Below are 18570 nucleotides of genomic sequence, written 5' to 3' on the forward strand. Positions count from 1 at the left end.
ACAAATAGAAAAAGTTTCATGCAAAAAAAATATTTCCAACTATTTAAAAAAAAAAAAATTCAACTTTAAAACGGGTCAATTTGACCCGCAACATAATAGGAGGGTTAAACCACCCGGTTAAGCATCATAACAAAACAGCAAAAATATGAAAAATATTGCCCAGAATCAGTCCAACTACACAGTATCCAAACAAGAAGGAACAGTTGTCCAAAACGAGCTATTTTCCTCCAAAAAGGCAGGAATGAAATTTTGAAAGAGAAAAAAATCTCAATGAAAGTTCAGAGCTACTCCAACACGCTGCCACCCTGATAGGACAGATCAGACTGTGACACATCTGGACGAAAAGGGAAAGACTGAGTGAAGAGAGGAACCAAAGATGAATAAAAGTGTGTCTCTCACAGGAAGCTCTGTATGTCAGAAGTCTACTTTAAATGCCAGAGATGGGCAATGGGAGATTCTTCAAAAACTGGATGGACAAAAAGGTGCCCAGTTATTTTAGGAGCGTGTGCAAAAAGCAAAATGATGGAGCTGCATCTGTAGACAACAGACTGGTCCCTGTGCTCAGTGTGTGCCTGACTCATGTATTTTTTAATGTAATTTTTTCACAAGTCAAGCTTGGTGGAAAAGAGGCTGTTAGAGAGATGAGAGCGCTGGTCTCAGGCCACACCGGAGCGCTAAACAAGGAGAAACATTTCATAACTCTCCACCGATTTTGACGTAAACCAGAACGTCACCATGGCGACATCATGAATATTGTTTTCCACTGCCACTAAATAAAACATGATTTCTTTTTTTCAGCTCCACATACAGATCCATTTAATAAATTAGAGTGATTTTTTGAAAAGCTGTTTCGGTAAAGTTCACTAACTGAAGCGTCACATAGATTAATTACACAAAGAACAATGTTTTCAAGCCTTTATTTCTGTTAATTATGATGATTTTCCACTTACAGATAAAGAGAACATATCATTATAGACAGCGCATGTAAAATTAGAGCAATACAAAATATCTGAATACAGAAATGTGGGCTACAGAAAATAAAAGTCTGTTTAAAACCTGATTCAAAGTTTTAACGTTCAAAATGAACCTCATTGGAACATGTACTCTGACATACTGAATATGACTGTAGTTTGTGATTATTATGTTCAAATCTTCAAGGGTTGACAGGTTCATTTGCAAGTCAGTGTTTATGTTGGCACAGAAAGTCCGTCAGTTGTTTCACCGACCAGCTGCAATGTGAAGAAGAACGATGGATTAAAAAGACAAAATTAATAATCATAAAGTGGATTGCTGAAAGTGTGAGACAGGAATGAGTTTCTAGCACAACAACATTTTGCTGTTTATTAGACAGACAGTGTCAACTGAACTGGAACATTTTAAGTGCCAAACATTTTTGCTTATCTGTTTGTAAGGGTTTGTATTGGACCTGGTGCTCAACGTCTGGTGCTCAAACAATGAGATATGAAAATCACAAAGATTTCTTAAATCAAAGTGAGAGGATAAAAATTTGACCAAATTTACCAAGATGCTGGACAAACAAACAAAAACTAGAACAGATAAAACAGATAAATGTCTCATACGTTCCGACAGCCTGCAGGTTGTTTGTCAGAGTAAATATGCAGAGAAGAAGGCTTCTGTCAAATAAGAAGTTTTATATATTTATTCTCTTAATAACTGAGTTTGTTTGCTAAATAGACAAAAATCAAACCAAACAATGGACCAACCAACCTGCTGTTTTTCTGTTCTTGTTTTATTAATCCAAACTTAGCACACATTGTTTAAATTTAGAAACAAAATGTCCATTAGTGGATGGGGTGACATTTTGTCCAGCTTAATGAAAAAACAAACCAAAACAAACAAACAAAAAAAATCTGAAGTTATTGTTTTTTGGATTCAAAAAGACAAGATTAGAAATCAAAGTGGAGAAATGGAGCTAAAGACCACAGAGCGAGAAAAACACATCCTGGATCCTGAACTGCAACAACTAAATGTCACCCTGCTGTCTGCTATTGCAAGTTTTTCACCAAGAGGATGACACAGAAGACATTTTCAATAAATTAGGTTCTATCCAGATCTCTTTAAAGAAGAAGAGAAAAAAAAAAAACAATCAGCCAGCTGATTCAGGCTAAATGACTAACAGGAAATATACATTTTCTGGAATCCCAGCAAAGCCTGAGATGTTCAGAAAGTGTTTAAATCAGGGCTGAAAACATTATTGTTTACAATTGTTTTTCCATGAAAGCCAAAGATTGCTTTACAGCAGCGATGCTGTCTTGTTTCAGATTTTGATTTGCTTAATTTTAGTTTAACTTTTAACTTGTGATACTTCCTCTGTCTTTTTAAGTATCAGGCTTCCCCCCGCCCCCCAATTTCTTTTCCGTTGTTCTTGCTGTGCAGCACTTTGAATTTCCCTCTACGCAAATAAACGTGCCTTGCCTGGTGTGTTTGCTCTCCTCCTGTGCATGAATGGAAAGATAGGTAAATACAGTCATATTTCTCTACGGTCTTATCTGCTTCTAAAAGAGTGGTAGGGATTTTTTGGAGCTGTTATGTCCCAGCAATAACTCATCTCCAGATGATCTTTTGATGAAATCATTTTTTTAAATCCTCCACCAAAGGGTTAAGAAAGGTGAGACCAAGACAACGTTAGATTTCTGTGATGCTTGAACTCTTTCAGTTTAATATTCCTGCTCTCTTTAAATGGTCACACACAAACTGCAGCTTCCATAATGGTATAAACATCATACAAATGTAAATAACTACAAAGTTGAGCTATGTGATGATAAACAGCATGTTTAAAAATGTATTATTTGTGTAATTTATACCATCATCAATATCATTTAGCAAGAGACGACACACAGTATTTGTGTTAATAGTCAACCAATGTCATTCAGTCATTGGTTGACTGAATGACTATTTCATTCAGTCAACCAATCTACTTATCTATCTATCATTCAGTGTTTTTTATCATACGTTTTTGTGTGACAGATGGTGAAATTCTTTCTCTTCCTCGTTGTTAATCTGGACTCCCATAGTTTCCCCAACTGGACTGTCTCCTTTTCCCATCATTCTCAGCGGCAGCAGCGGTCCAGCCTGCTGTGGGCTTTTAGTTCTCCCTGCTGGACAGCAGTGAGCTCCCACCTTGTCTTTGGTCAGAAAATATAGAAGAGCATTTAGCCATGCGTTGAAGGACGCCAGCGGCCGTGTCACCTTATAGCACATCGACACTGTCGTCATGGTTTCACAGGGAACTTTCCCGGTGACTTTCAGCAGCAGAAAGATGGTTCTGGTCACATGGAAGGGGAAAAAACACAAAGCAAAGAGCAAGGTGATGGTGATGATGGTCCTGATGGATTTACGTCTGCGGCTCGCATACGGAGAACGAGCTCCCAGGAAAACAGAAATCTCTTCATCCTTTTCTACCCCCCTTAACAAGCCGTTGCTTCCTCTTCCACCTGCTGCAGAGCCACTTCTGCCTCTTCTCTCCACAACCTCGCTGTTACTATTTCTGGGTCCTTTGCGGTATGAGGGTTGGGAATGCAGGGTCTTAAATATGGTGAGGACTACACGAGAGTAACACCAAGCAATTATGAAAAAGGGTAAAAAAAAGCCAATTAAATGTAGAATAATCCCATAGGGAATGTAGTCAAGAAATTCTTTGTCTATGGCATCGTCCCAACAGTTCTGGTATTCCTCATGGGGCAATCCCAGGCTATTATAGCTGATGTTGCCCCTTGATGATGGCATGTTGTGACTCTTGTTGTAAACAGTTTTACTTGCATTGGTCCACGTTTCTGCCATTCTGGTCACATAGCTTGTCTGGGCAAACCGGAAAATAGGGCAAGTCAAAGCGAACACCACGATCCACACCAACACACAAGTGTTCTTGACAGCTCTCTTGGTCTCCAGGGTGATCACTTTTATCGGGTGGCAGATACCCAGGTATCTGTGAACAGAAATGCAAGTGAGGAAGAAGATGGAGCAATAGAGGTTGAAGTAGAAGAGGAAGCGAACCAGGCGGCACATGAAGTCCCCAAACACCCAGCGGTCACGCATTATGTAACTAGCCACAAGAAATGGCAAAGACAGTCCATACATAAAGTCTGTGGAGGCCAGGTTGACCATGTATATGAGGGAAGCATTCCAGCGCTTGGCTTGACGGAAAGAACGGTAGAGGATGATAGAATTCAAAGTAATGCTAAATATGAAGGTAAAAGAGTAACAAATGGGGAGGAAGATGTACTTATAAGATTCATTAATACTGCAGGATGAAGCTGGAGGAGTCATGGGGGAAGTGGAAGGAGACAAGGAGCTAAGGACATCCTGGAGCATAGTGGCACTGATGTCTGGAAACTCTTCAGCTCTGGATGACATGGGCGGGATGAAGCTAGGTTAGCTCATCTCCAGGAATCCATCAGGAGAATTGTTTGTAGTTTTCACACCTGCGCGCCGTCTTGGATGTGGACGCCCATGTCAGTGACCTGTTGTTGACCTAGAAACACAGATGGAGAATCGTCACCTTTGATCAGCGTTAGTGCGTCACAGGTGGCTGATGTGTGTGTTATATTTCTTTCCTCCTCAACTGATGTGACAGAACTTTCCATGCCAGCAGCAGACCCAGTTAACAAAAACACATGACCTGAAATGTTACTTCCACCTTTTTTTTCCCAACTAATAATAGAGCAGCGTCGTAAAGTATCACTGGGCATTGTGCCAAGGGATGGGTTACTGCTATAACTGAAACAAACAGACCAGTGTCATTTACCAACAAATGTTTGTATATTATTTTTGCATTTATTACTCGTTGTGTCTGAACCCAGCCTTAAGAAAACCTTTAGCAAGACAGTAATACTAAAAAGTACAAATACTAAAAAGAATGAACCTCAGTAAAAACAAGATTCAGGACTTTGCTGCATAAGACAACATTGTATATTAAAAGAATGGGACTCATCAGTTATACTATTGTATATTTATACATTAAAAACCAAAAGGAGTCAAAGGAAAACTTTCTAAAAATGAAATGCTTGAATGGAACCATAAAAACTATAGGATCGAAAAGGTCCTACATTATTCTTATGTGAAAGTAAATTTATTTATGTTTTTGGACTTTGACAACATTACTCTAAACTAGTGGTGCCCAAGTCCAGTCCTTGAGGTCAGCGATCAGCCGGTGATCAGCTGTTCGTTTGATTCAGGTGTGATGGAGAAGAGACGGATCTAAAAGTTGGTAGCTGACGCTCTAACAGACGAATACGAGTACTTTAATGTTTTCACTCGAAGTACAGAACAGCATCACTGAGTGTTTTTCATATTTAAAAATCTTTTATTGGTGTGTAATTTAAGGTGAAATGTATTAGCATAGTTCCAGACATCCATTACCACAGGATATACCTGCTGATATCTTTATATTTGTTTTGTTGTTTAATGTAAAACAAAGAAAAAGCTTTTATGAGTTCTGCTGCCATTAAGATATCATTCATGTTGGACTACAGTACCGCATGCATGAACCCTTGTGACTCCCCATGCAGCTCTAGTGTGTGAACAATTGGCAGGGGAGAGCGTTATGATTTGCCCTCTTGCAGATTTCCACCATTTTTACTTTTTTGTTACTCTTAAATGTTTTCTTAATTAGCAAATATTTTTTATATGAGCCACACATGGCCTGAGTAAATACCTGGATGAGTTTTCCAATGGTCATTTATTCATTTACGGGTGAAAATATTCCAAACCAACCTGGTCATGTTAAAAAGTGATTATCCTGTTTGTCATGAACAACCAAGTCAATTCAGTTCAAACTGAATTGAATGGGGGTCAATTCCCAACAAGCATACATACATTGCAATTGATCCTAGATATCAAGCAGTACAATAAGCTCAATTAATCATTCAATGTAGCTTATAAAGAAACCCAGTAAACTGAGTCATTTTTTGCACCACACACATCCTCCAAGACCCGGAGAATCAAATCATTAATCCAGTAGAAACAGTCGACATAAAATCAGCAAAAATATCTAAAGCAGCAAAAACATCTAAAACAACAATCTAACAAAGTAAGAACAGATGAGTCTTTCAGTCTGGAAAGAGTTTCCAAACTATTTCTTCAGACTCCAGTGAACCTCACAGTGACACATTATCCTCCAAACGGGAAGAAAATGGAATATCGATTATAGGAGCCAACCTATGAAAATTAGTCCAAAGGTACGTCGAAGATTTATCCAAATGGTCCAAGCCAAAGCAACATATAAAAAGCAGCATGCCTCACTAGCCTCAGTTAAGGTCAGAGGTCATGACAGAACAATAAGAAGCCAACTGGAAAGAAATTGCACCAACAGGAGAGTTCAAAGATCAGAAACACCACTGAGCAAAAAGAGGACAAACACACTAAAGCCTGTCTGACTTTGACCAAAACATTTTTACTTTGATTTCAGAGACTTTTGTGAAAATATACATATATTCTAGAAAGTGGAATTTTCTAGACAGTATGTCTTCTGTTACACATGGTGCAATACAAACATAATTACAAATAAATAAATGTAAAAGGTTATGCATCACTTAACCTCAGCGATGAAAATGTGACGGCCTGGTCACTCCTGAAGGTGGAGTTTCAGAAGGAGCAGGAGTTTTTAAAGAGGCGGGAACAATTTCAAGGTGTTAAATTACAAAAGTTAAAAGATTTTTAAGTCATATTTGACGCATATGGCATTTTTATAACAGCTGAAGGTAACATAGTTACTTGGTTGTGCTATAAAATAATCCTGGATAACACATAATAATTCCCCTTTAATGGTAACGCTTAAAACCTCAACCTGTAGATGGGTCACACGTCTCTTTCGGTTTTATTTTAATAAAACTCTTCCTGTGGTATTTTGTGGACCAGCAACTGAGAGGCTGTATGCACCTTTCTAGAATACTTCTGTCTGAATTGATAATGTAGGGGAAATTGAATCCAACACAGCGTAGAGACTGTGAGTAACGGACTGAACGGCGGACATTACGACTTCTTTATGACAAATGGAAAGAGCCGGTGGTTTCCAACAGCCTCCCTGCTCTCCATCGTTGGCGTGGGTCTTTGCTCGGTTTGTTTGACCTCCTGTCGCATGCTGCTGATTCAGAGTGAATGTTTGCCTTCCTGTGCACAAGGGTATGTTGCTGATTCAGTCCCTTCTACCTCATTAATTCAGCAATAAGTAACCATACCTGACCATGGTCTCGCCATGCATCCACCGTACACAGGTCATTTTGTCCCCCACAGGATTGATTCCTGTCACAATTAAAGTTAAATGTCATGTCAAGCCACGTGCTGAGATATCAGAGAATTTCTACAGAAGAGGATTCAGTCAACCAGGTTTTTTGCTCTCAGTGTGTATGAACTACGGCGACAAAAATCAAAACTGTAGGTGTTAGTGGGCCATCTACATATGTATATATGTACATATGTATGAGCATTTATATATGTGATGTAGAACACAATATTAATATATACAGTACCAGTAGGACAACATGAATAGAAAATAAAGTTCAGTACAAACTACAACATTCTCCATTAGGTGGGCTGATGAGTTTGTCCATCGAAGAATAAGACAAGTTCAGTCTTCAATGTTTCAGTGAGTTCTTTCCGCCCTCATGCAGATCTATTTTTGTTCACTCGTTTTAGTGCATAATGTATAATAAGTGAGGAGGCTGCAGAGCCTGTTGACCTGGCAATATGGCCGCAGAGCTTCAGGTCATCCTGAACGCCTCCGGACCTTGAACTGGGAAAAAAGCCGTCTCTGAAGGGCAGCTTGTGTCTAATGCTGGTCTGACGTTGCATCACAACTTCATTTTATAGGACTTGGTAACCGCAGCAACCACAGCAACCACACACACACACCCTGTAGCTTTCTGTAACTCTAAAACAGTCACGTTTTTAAATGACAAAACAAGAAAAGCAAAAATACTAACTGTAACAGTGCTCATAAAATGTTTGGGATAAACATTGATGAATTGGAGTTGATATTCAGACCAGATTACTGGGAGCCATGCATTTATAAATGAACACAAACTCCTGGTTACCTGAAATTTTTTTGTTTTTTTTGCTTTAAAAATAATTTAGACATCCCACTTTTAAACTTTTTCTAGAGTTATAGCGCTTCACCAATTTAAATCCATATATTTTACAAAACATCTTTTTTTTTTTCTTTTACTGAAAAATAACTTTCACTGCTTCAGCTAATGCTGTGATCCACAAATAAACACCGACATTCCTGCATCGCAGCCAGTAACTCGGCGTTCGGCCAAGGAAGCTCCATCAAACTCTGAACAATCTGCCTACCTGATCTCAGGAGAAAATTGACCCTACAGCTCCAGGTCCATCTGCTGCTCATCAGCTCCCAAGATGGGAAAGAAAATATGAAAAGATTCCAAATTCTTAAGAGTTCAACACAAAATACCAAGCAGAACCAAAGTGGACTTTCCTCAGGCAGAACGCCTCCTGGTCGTCGGCAAACAGCAGCAGGAATCAGCAGACGTTCACACAGTTGGACCGCTTCAGCTTTCGCCTCAATTTGCTGCTTCTCAGAACAGTCAGAGTGGTTTCCATAGTGACCCAGTCCCTCCCTCTGTGCTTCGGTGCGTGTCATCCGGTTCTTCTTCCACACTTCACCTTGGAGAGACCATGTTGTCTTTACCTGCTCTGGTTCAGCTCGTTATGATGAATGGACTTCAATACGACTTTTCTAGAAGAAGTAGTTTACTAATTATGTTCAAGAAAAACCCAGAGACTATCTCTAAATATACTGTAGTTCCAGAAAAAAGGTACACAATGCCCCTCAAGTAAAACAGATTATTTTAAAGCCACAAATATATCTTTCATCCCTGGTGAGAAAGAAAATAAAATAAAACCAACCATTAGCACGAACCTTCAAATTGAAACAAACCAGAAAGGACTTCAAAAGAAATTCTGACGCAAGCCATCGTTGCTCAGTCTGTAGTCGTCTTGGAACTGGAAGGTTGTGGGTTTGATGTCAACTTGCCCCTGAGCAGGGCAGCTGGCCCCAAGCTGCCTAGCGACGTGTGTGTGTGTGTGTGTGTGTGTGAGCGGACAGAGTAACGTGGTCAGTTATAGAAACTCATTTCTACAGCTGAAAGATCAAATTCTCGTGAATTTGATCTGCTATGAATTTGCTAAATTAAATAAACCAAGAAAAGGCTCATGTTTATGTACTTTAATGTTATGGATTTTTTTTATACATATATAAAAAATGTTCAGTGTAGAGAATATATGACAGACCGTACATGAGATCTTTAAAAAGTTCAAAGTTGTTTAACAGGTTCATGATGAAATTACACAACTGGTGAAAGTTTAGTGAAAAAAAAATTTTTAGTATAAAAAAAACAAAACAAAAAACAACTGAATAAACTGAGCTTTTTGTATGTAAACTTCTGACTGACTCAACATATTTGATACTACCATCTACAGCCTGCGGCCCGATTATCCCGGGTCAAGGAGGGAGCGGGGTTCGATCCGACAACCTCCGGGTCTGTGACCAACATGCTCCAACATGCTTGTTCAGCTTTGAATTTCCAAAAACTGAAAGGCTAAAAAGTCCCTTATGAAAGACACTGATTCCCTACTGAAGTCCCAGTTTGTTTCAAGCTCATTTTGGATTTAATGACTAAATGAACAAAATGTCCTAAACAAAATCTCACATTATCACTTTCACATCATTTATTTAACAATAAGAAACAGGAGTTTATGTGGGATGGAAAGGTCGATGCTCCACAGTTTAGAGTTAGTTCTTTTATGTCCCAATAAGAAAACTTATGTTCAATTAAAAACAATATATAGAACTGATGTAGACCCACATGTGCCGGTTCTTGTTCCAGAACAACTATTATGTGGATGCTGGTGTTAAAAAACTACAGCAAATTTTAAAGTATGAGTATCCGATTGTCATTGTTCTTGTAAACATTTTAATTCTAAGTTGACAGAAGCCGTGACCTCTGGGTCAGTTAGAGCGGAGCGCCAAAACAGCAGGCGGCCACAAGAGAAACTGGGTGTTTTGTTATTGCTGAAAGGACTGAATGAAATGAATCAAACCATCAGACCTTATGATCTCAGCTTTCCTCACATCCTCAGCAAACAGGAACTGTTCTTGTTTTCGGGTGTAGATCTAGAACATGTAGAACACGGCAGTCCTCAGTGGTTGACTAGAAAGCAAGTGGACTTCATCAAAAAAACCTCTTCAGTTCTGAAGACGTTTATAAGACTCTTACTTCCAGCTAGGCCTGTCACGATAACAGATTTTACAGGATGATATATTGTTCCAGAACTTATTGTGCTAAAATGATAATATTGTTGTTTTGAGATAGTTTCAAGTAATATAACAGCGACAATGGCAGAATAATGGCAAGAACACATTCTCACTGATCAATAAACTTTAAATTCTAATGAACATTTAATCACTGGAAGTGGAAGACATTAGAAATATTCTAAATATTCTAAATAAATAAAAAGAAACAACCAATAAAAAGAATCATGAAGTCTGTGTAAACAAAATAGAAAACAATAAATAAAAAAAAGAGATAATTGAGAAAAAAAAACACACCAGACTGAAGACTTTTATCATTCAAATTTTGGTAAAAAGAGAGAGAAAAGAAAAAAAACGATAAATCAAGCAGATAAAAAGTTTTGAGTTTCTTTTAAGTTACCATGCGATAAATTGATTTATTGTTTATTGTGACAGGCCTGCTTCAAACATGTTCAGAACTGAAGAAGCAGCGAGGATGAGACGCCAAACGTCATTAGGAAACAAGAGAAGAAGTCCAGCTGCCTCCTGGCTGTTCTTCTTACATTCTGAGTTGTGTGACCTTAAAACATCTCCAAAAGCCACCGTCCACAGGAAGGTCGCCTGAGGGGCAAGTTAGTGAGAGAAACTGACTGGGATTAGTCTCTCTCATGTGTTCATGCAGTGGAGGAACTCACAGGTGAAGTGGTGATGACTCTCAGCGGCCAGATGAACAAACCCGGCTGGATTTGACTGGAGCGGGTGTTTCTTCTGTCCCAGTGCAAACTTTGGAAGTTTGTATTCAGAGTACCGACAGGAACACTGTGGTGGTGAATGTCTACCTGAGCTATATGCGTTCATTCTCTGTTGAAATGGTTTCTGTGCAAAAAAAAAAAAAATCAAGATGCGATGCTCGAGACGGGACGCATCACAGCGCGGTCAGATCCTGCACCTCCAGCAGCATGGCGTCCTGCTCCGTCCTCAGCTGGTCCCGGATGTGGAGGCGACTCACCAGCTCAGAGCTCAGGTCTGTTGAAAAGAGGAAACCCAATGAAGCTGGAAGCGCTGCGGAGCCGCGCTGGGCGTTCAGACGCCGGCTCACCTTGGATGTCCTGTCTGAGAGACGCACAGAGCGCCGTCAGCTGCTGCACACTGAGCCGCTCCACATCGCTGAGCTCCAGGTGGGTCCGCTGGGCCGCTGCTTCTCTACGACCGGCTGTCTGAGAACACAAGAAAGCTCGGCGTTTTAACATTTACCCGACACACACACACACACACACCAAAGTCTGACTGAAAGCCAAACACAGATAAAAAACGAGGGTTGCCTCTGCGTCAGGTAGAGTCTGTATGTTCAGGAATGTCACTGTGCTATACTTGATGCCGTGGCAACATTTTTTGAAAGAACAAGAAAGATAATATTTTATGCTTTTTAGTTTATAGCATAAAATATGATCGATCAATTACAATATGCTAACTTCTTTAACTAAGGCAAAACCAATAAGTAGTTGAGAAATGTGTAATTTAAAAATGTCAAACTTAACATTGGAATACAGGAACCAGGACTTTAAAACTCCAGTTCTACAGTCCGTCCACTGAGAGAACGGACTTTAAATTACTGCTAGGTTATAAATCAATGAAGGGTTTAGCACCACAATGCAATAAAGATCTGCTGTTGTTGTATCAAGCTTCAGACCTCTCAGGTCTTCTGGTTCTGCTCTGCATCCAGAACCAGAACCAGAACCAAACATGGAGGACCAGCATTCAGCTTCCATGCACCACAAATCTGGAACAAACTTCCAGAAAAGTGCAAAACAGCCAAAACACAGAGTTCCTTTATATCTGGACTAAAAACCCAGCTGGTTAGTTTCTTTTGAAACATAATAAAACATTTAACAAAGACACTTGACTAAACTTCTGACTGTGTTCTATGACTTTGTATGTTTGTGTCTTTATGATGTAAAGCACTTTGAACTGCCTTGTTGCTGAAATGTGCTATACAAATAAAATGTGATTTGATTTTGATCTGATAAACACTCAAAAAAAAAGAGTTAATGTTAAATAATGTTAATATTTATATTCTTGCCCATTGGTGCAGGGCAGCATGTAGCTCTGTGACACAAAGCAGCTGCACTTTTCTACATTACTGTGCTCTACGCAGCAGCACACCGGTCCTGCTACCTTTTTTCTCTGGTCGGTTCTCAGCCGGTCTCGAAGGTTCCTCAGGGTGTTCCTGAAGCCTCTGGACTTCGGCTCTTCAGACATGGAAGGATTCTGGGAGTTTTTCTGAGTCGGTGCTGTCCTCTTCTGCTGTCGGTGAGGGACAACAAGCAAAAGCACTGAGAGGAAATAAACGAGTCTGGTTTGATACTGACGGGTCAGGCTGCAGGCTGCTACCCAGGAGCTGCTGCTCTTCTTGCTGCACACATCTTTCTCCGGCTCTTCATCCTCTTCCTCCTCACTCTCACTGTTGTTGATGAAGCAGAGCTGGAGATTCATCTGTGTGTGCAGGCTGGAGCAGAAAATAGTCCCAATTCTTTTAGAAAAATAGTGAAAGTAGATCTTTTTCTGGGTAAGAACTCTAGAATAACAATAAAAACACTGCATATGGATTGAACTGTAGAATTACACAGGCTTTAAGAAAGGGGGGTCGAGGGGGAAATCCCTTTTTATGTATAAAAATGAAAAGATATCACATAAGGGAGACAGTAGGCCTTGTTTATGAATGACACCATATAACATCAGCTAAAAACGTTCACAGTGAACAGAATGGAAAACATCACACATGAAGAAAGTAGTGGAACAACAATCTCAACCTTCCTTTACTTCTGCTCAAACTTCACATTTCTGCTTGAATTTGTGTCTAATGATTTTCTTTTGGGATTAGACTGCGCTGTTGGTTTGGTCAATTGATCCTTTTCCACCTGGAAATGCAACGTCGCTGCTCATTACCGCCCCCAAGTGGTATAGAAAATATTAACCAAACAAGTCAGACAAACAGTGATGGCTTAAGGTTAAAATTCTGGCTTCAATTATCTCACACTCATTCAAAATGTGAATGGGTCAGTTTGTGTCAACTTTCAAACAAATGAGCCTTTTTCAATAAAAATGTATTTAGTATATAAATTTGCAACTGACTGGCGACCTGTCCAGGGTGACCCCGCCTCTCCTGGAACGTTAGCTGGAGATAGACACCAGCACCTCCCGACCCCACCAGGGACAAGGGTTTAAGAAAATGGATGGATGGATAGTATATACATTTTTGTGACAACCCTAACTTGAAATGAATAACCAGATCATTTGGAAAAGTCAAAGCAGAACTCAATGCTGATCTGATGAATTAGCAAAACTGTTGGCTAAAAAAAAATTAAAAGTCAATCAACAATCAGCTGAAAACTGGAAAAATGATAAAAGGTAACCCGGGTGTGTTGTCGGGAACAAAAGCAGACTTTAGATTTGTTCTATTATTAAAGAGATGAAACATAAGGACTGACTAAGGAAGAGGTAGAAATGTCCTCTTACCTCCACCCACCGCCGGAATAATCTGGGTAAATGTATAAAGTGGTGAGTAAATCTGAACAACACAGACCAGTGTGGAGGCTTTGGAATTAGAACAGAAAAAAAAAACACAACAGTGTTTAATTTGTACAGCCGACCTGTTGGGGGCAGTAATGTTCCAAAGAGACGCTGCTAGTCTGCTCTAAACACAAAAACACACAGCTAGTTTGGTACACTGCAACTTATTGGCATAGCAACGTGTGCATTTCCTAAATCGTGTCACTCCATCCTAAAACTTGAACCATATTTATAAAAACAGCAAAAGACATTAAATGTTGAATCAGACATCTGTTGTTAAACATTTTAGAGTTAAATGGTGTTTTTTTATATATATTATAAGGAAGTAATCCGGTTTCAAAAAGCACCTGGTTCAGAGAAGAGTTTGAAATTCTTCTCTATTCATTTCAATGAGGCATAAACCTGAAAAAGAGCTAGATATTTAAAATATATATATATATATAACATATAATTAAGTAAGTAACAGCTGGACTCAACTGAAAAGTTTTCTAACAATTAAATAATTGTTAGAAAGCCAGTAAACAGCAGGTAAAGAACGGAAAAGAAATAGAGTTCAGATTCAAATCTACTGGAGCAAAGCTAATCCATCCCTGGACACATTTCAAACAACTGCAACAAATCATTCTGTTCTTCAACATAAAATGAAATGTGTGACAATATTTCTTTTGATGGGATGTCATTCATGTTGCCTTTCTATTGATTGTTTAGGTAACAAACTGAAGCAGTTCCTGCAACTTTCTAACACTGGAAAATATTGTGATAAACCTTTAAGTCCACCTGACCCTCCGCTGCTCTCACCTGATGTATGTTTTTAGCAGCTATCATGCTAAAGGTGCTGAGGTGAATCACAATTAATGTCATCAAAGTTTCTTGATATGGTGCAGACCTGGTCAAGATCTTTTTACCTCAAATCATTACAGGATTATTAGCCCCGCCCTTTATTCATCTGGAAATGTAATGTGTCACACCTGAATGCAGTGTGTGTGTGTGTGTGTGTGTGTGTGTGTGTGTGTGTGTGTGTGTGAGGCGAGCGCACCGTGATGTCAGAGCCAGAACGTGGCTGTTGCAGGCATCGCTGCCGTCGTCCCAGCTGCTGGCGGTTCTGCCCCGGTCCTCAGTGCGGCCCCTGGGGGCCCCGTCACGCTCCAGAGAGGCTCCAGCCTGGAAACAGCAGCAGCAGTTCATCACGCTCTTTTCTAGGGTCACTTTTGACATTTTTAAATTTGATATCTGGAAAATGGAAAGTGGTGTAGCACCAAGAATCCTTATTTTCTGAACCTGAAACAAGGATTCCTTCTTTAGGTTTTTCTTCCATGAACCAATCGACCTTCATCGTTTCATAAGCTGAATCCATCATCAAAATTGTTGCTTTATTTGAAATTTTACGAGGAATGAAAAGCCCTCAATTCACACAGTTTTTTTTCTCTTATATTGCACCTCCATTAAATATTGATGAAACTATTCCAAACTAACATGAAAGATGAATCAGTACTGCCTCAGTCAGAGCGAATACGGCTCCATTAAACTGAAATATAGCTCTCTGTTTGAACTCCAGAAATAGAGAATTTATCTGAACTGTGTCACTGTGCGTTTCCAACAACATATTTATGCTACAGATTTAATTTTTTATATATATTTTTTAAATACACCTGAAAGCATCTGGCCCCCTCATCTCGGACCCAGACGGATGGAACGGAGACAAAACCTCACACACCAGGCGTGTTTAATCTCATTATTGAATATATTAATATTTATATTTACTCATGTTCTCATGGAACCGACAGTGGAGAAAACTATGAAGATATTTCCAACAATAACGTTTCGGTGGGTTTCCAAACATCATTAACTGAACTCACTGCTGGTATGATGCATCAAAACTCTTCAGATAACAATAAACCATATAAATAACTCGCCATGCGGGAGTCACAGGCCATCACTGTCTGACTGCGACAGGAAGAGGAAGAAGCTAAGATTTAAATCTGGATGACCTGTCGTCATGGTTTCAGGAACAACTCGGCTACCGAGGTTAACGCTGCGTGAAACATCATCGCTCTGTCTCATTTTTTTTTATTTATTTTTTTACCCCTCCAGGGGGTCTTTTGTGGGCTCTAGTGCACCTTATATGACAGTAGGCTGACAGGAAACAGGGAAATAGAGAGGGGAAGACATGCGACAAATGTCGTCGGGTCCGGGAGTCGAACCAGCGACGGCCGCGTTGAGGACTCAAGGCCTCCAAATATGGGTCGCGCTAACCGCTACGCCACGCCCTGGCTCTGTCTCTTTAAACTCGTAGCTGTGCAGGTTCATCACGTCCACCTGGGATTTATGAATGGCTCTTCTTTGCTGGTTTATGACGAGAAACATTTTAAGAAGGAGGATTCGGGATTGGAGGATACGTCATCACATATTTAACAGCATTCTGACGCTTTACTGTTAAATATTTGCAGCTCTCCATCGTCATGGAAGACGCCGAATTTCAAACACATACGTAAATATAATATTCCAGCCTCTTAACACTTCTGCAAAGTGCAGCTTTACAAACAGAAGACAAACTTTTCAGAGTCGTCTGATGCACACAACTTATAAATATGACTTACAGTTTCACGTAAATGATCTTTTACTGAAATCAGAAGACAAAATGTTATGTTCCACAATTAGAAGCCCCTTTAGCACAGCAAACAACATAACATCTAAATCAGCAAAGTCTTCCTGAAACACAGCGACCTTTGACCTCAGAATGTCATAATGATAAGCCTGACTGCTTCAGATTTAACGTGAATAGATCCTCAACAAGAACAGTGTAGCACACTGGTGGCTATCTTTCATCAAAAATGAAGGTGGCATCTTTAAAGATGCGACCTCTGACCTTTTGGCACCAAGCTGAGTTGTGTGGAAGCCTCTAATGCAGAAGGTCAACAAGTTTAGATCAGTCTGAGCTACAATTTAGAATTCATTGATCTGAAAAACCAACGGTAGAAACCCGTCGTTAGGAAAGACGCCCTGACCTTCGCTTTTTTCTCCTCCTCCTGCTTCTCAAGCTCAGCGATGCACAGGCTCAGAGCCTCCCAGTGCATGATGGGATTGCCCAGTTCGTCCTTCTCATGGCCCTCTTGCCACACCGTCACCGCCCTCTCAGAGTTTCCATCCTCCACTTCGTTGCAGGTTTCATCATCGCTTCTTGTGTCGTCCTCTGCTTCGTTGCTTTCCTTCTCCTCTTGCTGCTCCCACTGCTTTTCTTTTTCTCCTTCCATCTTTAACAGGGAAAATAGTTTGATACAAGTCAACATGATTTGGAGAGAAAAAAAACACTAGAAACATTGCAGCAGTGTAAAATGTTAGACGGTGTCAGATACTGTACACATGTAGGTCTTCACACATAACATTGTGGCCCCGTACATTGCGTTACAGGAGAACCACGTTATTATTTTTAAAATAATGTAATTTTTTTCTGAAATCCTATCTTTATTCAGCCACGTGTTACTATTAGAATCATTGTGACTACTGTGTTATACAACATATAATTAATAAAACCACAAAATAACAATTTAAAAAAAATAACCCAAACATGAAATTAACTTTTTTTGTTGTTGTTGGTTCTTTAAAAAAAAAAATAAAAAATCAAACATGAATTAATATTTGACTACTGGAGAGACGGGCGCTTCAATTTGTTTCATGAAAACATTCGTTGTTTGTTGAAAGCTGTATAAAACTTTTCACCCGGTTATTAGACAGAACTATAGGACGCGCAGACTGTTAGAAACTAGAGGAGACAAGTTTTCAAAAAGCTAACCTGAAGCTGTGCAGTGAACCTCTCACAGGAAGCTTCACGTCTTCTAGAGGAAAAATCGGCCGAGGAAGTTTTCGAAGTTAGCTCATCTTGTTCCGCGGCTCCTCCCGGGCCATTTTAGCTCGTCTTCAACTTTTCTCAGATGCTTCACTCCGTCTGTCGTCTTTGGAGCAAAACCAGAGGAGCTTGGTTCAGAAGACGCCCTCAGCTCTCGTGTGTCGGGGTTTGAACTTTTGTTTTTCTGTCTATATTCAGGGGAATCTCTGTTCTGCTGACTGTTCCCTAAAAAAAAAAAAAAAAACAATCGGGAGAAAGTTCGAGGAATCTTAAAGAAACACATTAGCGACAGCAAAAGTGGAGAAGAAGAAAAGGAACTTCCTGTTGCTGCCTTCAAAATAATTGCAGTTACATTTTGGCAAAGTGACATAGAATGTCACAAATTTAAACATCCTGACTGAAAAGATAGATAGATAGATAGATAGATAGATAGATAGATAGATAGATAGATAGATAGATAGATAGATAGATAGATAGATAGATAGATAGATAGATAGATAGATAGATAGATAGATAGATAGATAGATAGATAGATAGATAGATAGATAGATAGATAGATAGATAGATGTGTATGCACATTTACAATATCAATTTGAATATTATAGCATGACCTGGCTAAGTGCAAAGGTGTAAAAAAACAAAAACAATAGCAATCCAACTTCTGTTAGCTTCTGAGAGTTGAGTCAGATAGAATGATATGAATTGATGGAAACAAAGACAGAAGTCTGATCAGTTCACACAGAACTAAGAAGTTGTGTGCAACTGGGGCAACCAATGTAGCTAAAATGTAATTGTGTGACTTTTATTCACTTAAATCTCTCAGAGAGATAGTTTTCAATGGCTTGAAGATTCCAGGGAGGAACTACTAAACCTCTAATTGTCTTTAGAC

At 39.5% G+C, this 18570-nt stretch overlaps 1 protein-coding gene across 5 annotated transcripts; it reads right to left on the reverse strand.

The window, feature by feature from the left end:
- Positions 1-69: 69 nt before the first annotated feature.
- On the reverse strand, positions 70-17981 carry LOC102236064 (P2Y purinoceptor 3-like). Of its 5 annotated transcripts, none has more exons than XM_023346619.1 (9): positions 17628-17980; positions 16843-17088; positions 14874-14998; positions 12659-12773; positions 12443-12571; positions 11367-11484; positions 11217-11293; positions 10963-11143; positions 4353-4492 (listed from the first exon to the last, which is right to left on the reverse strand). In XM_023346619.1, the coding sequence occupies exons 2-9, from the start codon at positions 17086-17088 to the stop codon at positions 4437-4439; spliced, it is 1047 nt and encodes a 348-aa protein (XP_023202387.1). In that variant the 5' UTR covers positions 17628-17980; the 3' UTR covers positions 4353-4436. The 5 variants fall into 5 exon arrangements, with proteins under 5 accessions (XP_023202383.1, XP_023202387.1, XP_023202385.1 ...); XM_023346620.1 differs by having other exon boundaries at positions 4354-4492; positions 12443-12568; positions 17628-17979; XM_023346617.1 differs by having other exon boundaries at positions 12443-12773; positions 17628-17981.
- Positions 17982-18570: the final 589 nt, after the last annotated feature.

Source organism: Xiphophorus maculatus, chromosome 14 (genome assembly GCF_002775205.1).
Source record: "Xiphophorus maculatus strain JP 163 A chromosome 14, X_maculatus-5.0-male, whole genome shotgun sequence".
Lineage (NCBI taxonomy): Eukaryota > Metazoa > Chordata > Actinopteri > Cyprinodontiformes > Poeciliidae > Xiphophorus > Xiphophorus maculatus.

What these genes read in the sequence shown, in the direction of transcription:
- LOC102236064 (XM_023346615.1), bottom strand. Translation starts at nt 4,374, where the DNA reads ATGTCATCCAGAGCTGAAGAGTTTCCAGACATCAGTGCCACTATGCTC.